The sequence below is a fragment of the Helianthus annuus genome, chromosome 14, assembly GCF_002127325.2.
Source record: "Helianthus annuus cultivar XRQ/B chromosome 14, HanXRQr2.0-SUNRISE, whole genome shotgun sequence".
In the NCBI taxonomy this organism is placed as follows: Eukaryota; Viridiplantae; Streptophyta; class Magnoliopsida; order Asterales; family Asteraceae; genus Helianthus; species Helianthus annuus.
This window is the reverse complement of record NC_035446.2, coordinates 129,552,095-129,560,535: the sequence shown is the minus strand read 5'-3', so window position 1 is coordinate 129,560,535 and position 8,441 is coordinate 129,552,095. Positions and strand designations below refer to the sequence as shown.

The 8,441-nt window shown below is 37.0% G+C and overlaps 1 protein-coding gene across 1 annotated transcript; it reads right to left on the bottom strand.

The window, feature by feature from the left end:
- Window positions 1-2,321: 2,321 nt before the first annotated feature.
- Window positions 2,322-3,248, bottom strand: LOC110907380. Its single transcript, XM_022152373.1, has 2 exons — window positions 3,174-3,248; window positions 2,322-2,963 (listed from the first exon to the last, which is right to left on the bottom strand). Exons 1-2 carry the CDS (start codon window positions 3,246-3,248, stop codon window positions 2,322-2,324), a joined length of 717 nt encoding a protein of 238 aa, XP_022008065.1.
- Between the last annotated feature and the right edge of the window lie 5,193 nt (window positions 3,249-8,441).

The following is an 8,441-nucleotide window of genomic DNA, read 5'->3' as shown; positions in this document are numbered from 1 at the left end:
AAGCGCAAAATGCTTTTGACCCGTTTGCTTTTCAAAACCCAATGTCACAATCACCAACCCAAGACGAACAAGATGACGCCGATGAGGAGTTCGTGCCGGAAACACAAGAACATGAGTTAGATGATATTGATGAAGATGTTGCGGATGATGAAGATGTTGCGGATGAAACGGAAAAAAAAAGCAAAAGCCAAACGGGAAAATTGGTCGCCTAGACAAGAAGAGGCGTTGGCAAAGGCTTTTGTTCATTGCACTTTGAATAAAAGGAAATGCAATCAACAAAAGAAGGATAGCTTTTGGAAGAAAGTTCTAAACCACTTTAACGAAACGGTCGGCGGAAGTAATCGAACCCACCACCAAGTTCGATCAAAATGGGTGACGATGCAAACAAAAATTAACACATTCAACGGTCTATATCATCAAGCGGTAATTTTTTTATACGGTTTATTTTTTTTATACGGTTTATTTTTTTATACGGTTTATTTTTTTTATACGAAATATACGGTTTATTTTTTTATATGGTTTATTTTTTTTATACGGTTTATTTTTTTTATCAAGCGGTAATTTTTTTATACGAAATATAGGATCGTTTACGTCCTAGCGGGAGTGACGACGCATATGTAATGAAACAAGCGTTAAAGGATTACAAAAGCAAAGAAAATATTGAGTTCGCTCATGTTGCGGCTTGGGAGGTTGTTAGAACAAGTCAAAAGTGGTCGCCGGTACCTTTGTTGAATGAAGAAAGCTCCGGTTCGGGTCTAAAAAGAAAGTCTTCGGATTCGGGAAATTATGCCCGAGGATCACCGAATGTCGAAATCTCAAGCGGTTTCACTATTCCCGACATAAACGAGGATCCTTCACCACCACCACCAAGACGACAAACGAGAAAGGAGAAAAAGGACAAAGGGCGGATGAGCAACGAGAGGCGTTGCGACAAACAATGTACGAGAAGGACTTTGAGTGGTATAATCGGCCTACCGACGACCTTCACCCGAAGATGTTGGAAGTCGCACTCGCTAGAAAACGGGAGATCGCAAAAAAATATGGATGGCCTTGTGATTTTTAGTTTTTTTTAAGTTAGATTTTATTAAAAATGTAATGTTTTATTTTTATTTAAGATGTAATGCTTTATTTTTAATTAAAATGTAATGGTTTATTTTTATTTTTAAAAAGTTTATGTTTTTTTCCATTTTATCTTAAATATAAAAAAAAACATAAAATAAAAATAAAGTTTGCCACTCAGCAAGTGTTTAAACCAATGCCAACAATTTTCAGCAAAGTTTAAACACTTTTGCCTAATTGACATGGCACGCTCTGATTGGTCGGTTTTTTGGTTTGCCACTTTAAACTGTTTAACCACTCCTTATACCCTAAGTTTATAAAGAAAATGTCAACGCCATAATAGAGGTTCCAAATAATTAATTTCGGGCCTGAAAATCAAGTGAGTCCGCCCTATAACAGTTTTGTAATTTGGAGAAGAGGGTAAAGGAGATTTTAGGGTGAAGGGAGTGGTTAAACAGGTGAAAGTGGCAAACTTTAAAATGGACCAATCAGAGTGTGTCATGTCACCAAGTGTGAAGAGTTTAAACTTTGGTGAAAAGTGTTGGCAGTGGTGTAGACACTTGAAAGTGGCAAACTTTTTTTATTCTTTTTATTCTTTTTTTATCTTTAAACACCCCTTCACCACCACCACCGGTTCCACCACCACCACCACCCTCAAAATCAACCCACCCTTATCACCTCCACCACCTCCTGTTCACCACCGCCGTAGCAACACCACCACCGCCACCGGTTCCACCACCTCCTGTTCACCACCACCGGTTCCACCACCTCCTGTTCACCACCGCCGTAGCAACACCACCACCGCCACCGGAAACCAGCGCCACCAGTCGCCGTAGCACGGAAAAACATGCTCCAATCATTATTGCCCCCCTCTCTCTCTTCTTTGGTCACTCGGCAACCCTTCACCGATTGTTCAAGTTTGCCGAGCGGCAAAGGTGGCCGGCGGCGGTGTTGCCGCGCGGCAAACACCTTTGCCGTTTGGTTTACCGAGCCACTCCCTTCACCCTTATAAGGGGAGAAGGGGTAGTTCACTAGTGATAGATTCTATTACTCTCACTTTCCAATAAAATCATGTCATGTCATCAACCAAATTTCTATCACTAGTGATAGAAATGTAGGAGATGTGGAATCACTAGTGATGGAATTCTATCACTCCCAATTTTTTTAATTTTCATTTTAAAATTAGAAATTAAAAATAAAACACTAAATTATAAATTTCATTAAACTTTAAAAATAAATTACATAGCCAAATAAAAAAACAACTAAACGGGTGGCATCTCCCAACTCCACTTTGCGCAAATCGCGCGCTTTTGTTGAATGACAACTGACTTGAACGGTTCGTCGAGATGGGCGTGGTTTTCACACAAGATTTTTAAATCATTTTGTCTTTCAATCGTTTTCAAGTGTTCCTTGTACGCCTGCTCGCGTTCAACTTTTAGAGACATCATTGTTTCTTTTCTTTGTTCGGCCTTCTTGAATTGGGTCATTTTCTCCTCTTCGATTCTGGATCGACTCCGCCACCGCTTCCTTCCCTTTGCTTGACGATTCGCCACTTTTCTTGCGTCGTGGCCTTGTAGGTGTATCTCTTCAACGGGGTCGTCAACGGGTTGATCGGGTTCGTCAAGGGGGTCGTCGTTTAAGTTCATTTGGGGCAAGTTATCCGACGCGGAAGTCGTGTAGTTCCCCGACTCGGATGTCTTTGATCTTTTCGAACCACCTCGTTTTTTTGGAGCCGTAGGACCATGCATGTCAACCAACTCAACGGGGACCCACTTCGGGTGATGTCTCGCAACTTCCCATGCCCCCACGTGTGGAAAAGTTCTCTTTTTGTACACTCGGCAATACTCTGCGGTGGCTTGTTGCATGATCGTCGCCTCGCTCACTCCACTTTGTGGGTTTCGGTTCTAGAAAAAATATAAAATGCTATGTTTTTAAAAAAAAAATCTGTTTTTTTAAAACTGTTTTTTTAAAACTGTTTTTTTATAAAACTGTTTTTTTATAAAACTGCTTTTTTATAAAACTGTATTTTATAAAACTGTTTTTTTTTAAAACAGTTTTTTTATAAAACTGTTTTTAAAAAACTGTTTTTTATTAAAATTTAATAAAAAACATACCTTTTGAATGAAACAAGCGTTGAACTTGCTAATTTTCCCGTTCAAATTCGTCCACTTCGACGTCATTTGGTCCATGTTTCGTATCCTTGCACCGGGAAGTTGCCTAAAATGATTAATGACCCGTCTCCAAAACGCATCCTTTCGTTGCTCGTTCCCATGTTTCCTACTCTCCGAGATGTGCAAATACGCCTTCGTCAAGGACACCTCCTCCTCGCTCGTCCAAGGTTGTCGACCGATTGGAGCGATTTCTTGAACGTCATCATTTTGTTCTTCTTCCTCTTCCTCTTCCTCTTCCTCGTCAAGACTTTGTTGTGGTTCACGCCACGCGTTTGCAAAATGATGAATGAAGGTGTTGTCTTCTAGTAGTGGGTCGAGTGTGTGGGGTTGGGTTTGATACGTTTGCGATTGAAATTGGTGAGGTTGAAACGGTGGAACGAACGGTTGGTTATGGTACGTTTGCGATTGAAAGGGTGGATATTGTTGGGTTTGAAAGGGTGGATATTGTTGGGTTTGAAAGGGTGGGACTTGGTCGGGTTCGTCTTGCAACCTAAAGCGCGTCGGCTCGCCAAGATTCGCTCGAACCTTGGGTCTTACGGGATTTTTCTTCGTACCCGAACCTCTTTTTTTCGAACCCCCACCTCTCTTGCTTGAACCTCCCGTATTTCTTGTAAAATTATTTAGATTGAGTTGGAGAGTTTTTTAATTTTTTGTATTGAGTGTGAGAATAGTTGGAGAGTTTATTGATTTTTTGTATTGAAATAGGTTGGATTTATATAAAAAAAAAGGATCAAATATCATCCAAACGGTCAAAAAATACCCAAACGGTCATTTTCCAACGTTTCAAAATTCAAAGTTCAACGCGTTATCTGTGTAACGCGTTTTAAATATAACGCGTGTTCAATGCAGCGGCGGCGGTGTTCCGTGATCACATAACGCGTGATGAAGCTTTATAACGCACCGCCCCGAGTCACCTAAGGCATTATTATCATAGGGTGTTGGCGTATTTGAAATGCTAGAAACGATCTGAGGTTTAACAATAAAGAAGTAAAGGTGGAAGAGATTTTTACGGACATAAAGGCCTTAAGCTTCTTTTGGTGTAATTGTAGATCTAGGCATAGCTCGATCCCTTGGTCGGATTGGTGCTCGTTTATTTTCTTGTAATTTCTTTGTTGTTCCTGTTGCCCTTACGTGGGTGCAGCTGTTGTGTTATGTTTTAATAAACTTTAGTGTTCGGAAAAAAAAAACAAAGACAATTTGTCACGACCAGGGGCGGACCTAAGAGAGAAGATGGGTGGGCGGTAGGGCTGTTCAAATCGCTCGCTCGACGCTTGTTCGGAAATTGCTCGAAAAATGCTCGTTCGATTTGACGCTCGGTTGTAAACGAGCGAGCCGCTCTGCTCGGTTCAGTTTGTAAACGAGCCAAACATGAGCAAAGGTCCGCTCGGCTCGGTTCGGCTCGAATTATTATTTTTAATTAGTATATATAAACATATACATATATAAACATGCATATACACACATATATATACACAAATATAAATTATACATATATACAACACATTACATATACATATATACTTAAATATAAATTAAATTTATAGTTTTATATATATCACTCTATTAAACTTTGGTCCACTATATACAAATTTACAACTATATCTATACGTACTAGCCCAATCACGCCAATAAAAAATTAATATCAAATCTAAAAGTTAAACTTAAATCAATAAACGACAGTCTGCTCATCGCCTCAATGTTTCATGTCGTTACCCTAAGTCGATCTTCTCCTTCTCTCAACGTCATTGTTCGTGCAATATGATCATCAACGGCCACAACAATGTTATTCATAAGAATAATATTATGCCATGAAATGTGCATGTTTTTAAAGACATAAAAACTTGAGACCCAACATTGTCACTATCTCTCTCAGCAAATTTAAATCGGGTGACATGATTGTCCAAATCGCTCGAACTTCGCTCGACGCTCGCTCGAAATATTTAGTGCTCGGAAAATGCTCGCTTGATTTGAGGCTCTGTTTTAAATGAGTCGCTCATCTCGGTTCGGTTTGTAAACGAGCCAAGCACGAGCAAAGGTCCGCTTGGTCCGGCTCGGCTCGTGAACAGCCCTAGTGGGCGGACGCCCCTTAAGAAAAAAATAATTAGTGTATTTTTTAGGCTAAAATCTTGATCGCACCCTTTGAAAAATTGCATTCGCCCCCCTTAATTACAAAAACTGATATATATGGTCGGATTTTTTTCTCCAGGAGGTGACGTCGGTCATCGACAGAAGTAGCGGCAGTAGCTGTAAATGAGACGAAGAAGACGACTATTATTTTGAATGGTTTTTTTCTGTTTTAATTTTAAAAGTATATGTTATTTTATTATTATATTTTGTTGCTTTTCCGAGGCTTGTGTGGTAAAAGCCTGCGACTACCATAGACTTAGGAGTTGTTTGTTTAGCTTTTAATGGAACTCTTAATTGTTTAGCCTTTTTACTGGTTCAGCACTTAATGGTTTAGACTGTTTGTTTCGGGAGCATATGTCTGAATGATTTAGACATTTGCCTCAGAATTATTAAATCATTATAATGAGTTTGAATGGTTAAGACCTATAACTTAAATTGTTCAAACATTTGCCTCTGAATGGTAAAGCATTATATTAGCTCTTAATGGTTCAGACATCTTACTGGTTTAGTACTTAATTATTCAGAAGTTCCCAATAACCCCTTAGCCTAATTTAATTATCTTAAAAGATAAATAGAGAAAATAATGAATTGATTTTGTTTACCTGACTAATTTTAATTTTTTGTAGACTCTTTATTTGATTCGGGTTTTAAGTATAGTTCGATATGTTATATTATATCATAAAATATAATATATATGGTTGTAAATTTATTAAATTCTTTGTATTAAAAAACATAAAAAAATTGTAGTACATATATCGTATTCAAAAAGATTTTTTTATTGCGAACAATTTGACCCGACTTGAACTATTGAACTGAACAAAAAATTTCTATATCCGTTTCTATGAAATTGAGACATCTGAAATAGTGAATCCACTGGAATAAATTATTATATCCCCACCCCGGTCAGAGATTTTTTAGCCAAGTTTAAGAGCTATGCAATTAGATTTTTCCAAACTGATCCGACCCGAACCGGACAAAAAAAATTATTATATAGCGATAGATAAAAGACCCGAAAAATTTCCGTCCCCATCCCATAAAAAGAATTTCTGGGTCCGCCGCTGGTTACGACTTCTAGTCGGTTGAGACATTTCGTCCATTACATCACGAAAGTCATGTTAGTTTTAAATTGAGTCTGTTATAGCCAGTTTGATATTATCTAGACACTCAAAATATGAATCAAACACATTGAACAATTGATTAAAATGACACCATTACAAATTTAAATATATAATAGGTATAAGATATATTTTTCTATCGAAATTATTCGTATAAGGTAAATAATAGTAGTAATAGTAATAGTTATAAAAAAAACTATAAAACTTCCGTCTTCTCAAAATTGTATACGTTGTACTTATTATTTATCATATATGGTTCTAAATATAAAATTTCTGTCAACCAGAAATTTTAAGATTGTTTCCACGATTTTAGATACATACCGTACCTCTGTTGTACCTATTTATGTTGTTCTCAGAAAGTAAATTTGTTAAAATGATTTTATAACTAAAAAGTGTTTATTTCACAATAAATTTAATCTGAAAAAAAAACGAAAAGGAATCAGTTTGAATTTGTTAACTACTTTTTGCTAAAATTGGAGTAATACTGAGACAGAATCCTTTGCTAAACACATATATTTGGAGAGACAGAATACTTTGCTATTGCTAAACACATATATTTGGTGTTCGCTATTGGTAGAGTGATATCACCTGAAGTTGCCATTACGTCACCTGGTGTGGTCTCGCGTCCATGTCAAATTAGCCTTCATAGCGCCCCTCTCCTCATTTTTTAGGCGTCAAAGGGACAACGTTATGGAGGGGGCTCCAACTCTTTAATGAGCGTCAAAAGGTTATGCATGTGGGGTCCATTCATTCCCACCAATCAAATTTTCTTTTTTTTTATTTTCTTTTTCTTTTATATTGTTAAAAGGACATTATCTCACACCGTGTAAGTTAACGATAAAACACCTTGCTTATGTGACGCATACGTGGAATTATAAAGCTCATAGGGGCTTTATACCACAACACCTAGCCTTACAATATATGGATTAATTATATATTCTTCAAAAATATTAAAAAGTCTTATATATTCTTCATTTTATTCTTCTATTTTCCATATTGTAATATGATGATCATTTCATGTTACACGATAGAATTTATGGATGTGTTTTGAGGGTTCAAGTGGGCGTATATTGTGGCGATGGTGAACCATTGAGGGTGACTAGATGTATGTGTCTAAGAGGACGGAGGAAGAGGGGTATTTGACCATTTTATATGATTAATATAGATATTTATAGCAACGTCAATAATAAAAGTTCAAAGAAAAAAAGAAAATTGATATTCCGCTTGAGTTCTCACAGATGGTCAGCTACAACCGAAGATAATATGAGTTTAAAGCCTAAACTAAAAAACTAAATTTAAAAAAAAACTTTAAAATAACTTAAACACAAAATTAAAAAAAAATAAAATTAAAAGGTTTAAACAATCAAATTGAAAAATTAATAAATTTAAAAAAACACATATAAAACATCATTACATCGTCCTGACAAGTTGGTCTAGTGGTTAGTCACTTGGTTTCTCTCCTTGAGGTCTCAAGTTCAACTCCCACTAGTATAGCTTTAAAGGACATTGGTGATGACAATGAAGTTTCGCCAGTTCGAACCGAGCCGAACCAGGTTTTACCGCAGTGGGCCTTCAGGCGGCGGGTTTTCCCCGGAACTGGTAGCTTGGCGGCTCAGGTATGCGTCCAACTCTGACCGTTATGGAGGAGGGGATGCATTTACTCGATTGAGGACATTTCAGGATGTTTATCCGGTGATTTAGTTGCTGTTAAAAAAAACATCATTACATCTAATTTATTAATAAATTAAAAAGAAGATATATAAAAACATCATTACATCTAATTTAAATAATATTTGTGTACAATTTTCCAAAAATGAGTCCCAATCAATTTCTTTCCCTAAAATCTTTGTGATTAAATTTTCTTGTTTTTTGGTAAGCAACTTTGTAATTTGTAGAGTGATTCTAGCCAAACCCACCTAGCTAGCTAAACCCATATATATCTACCACCTCTCACACCCAACTTCTTAAA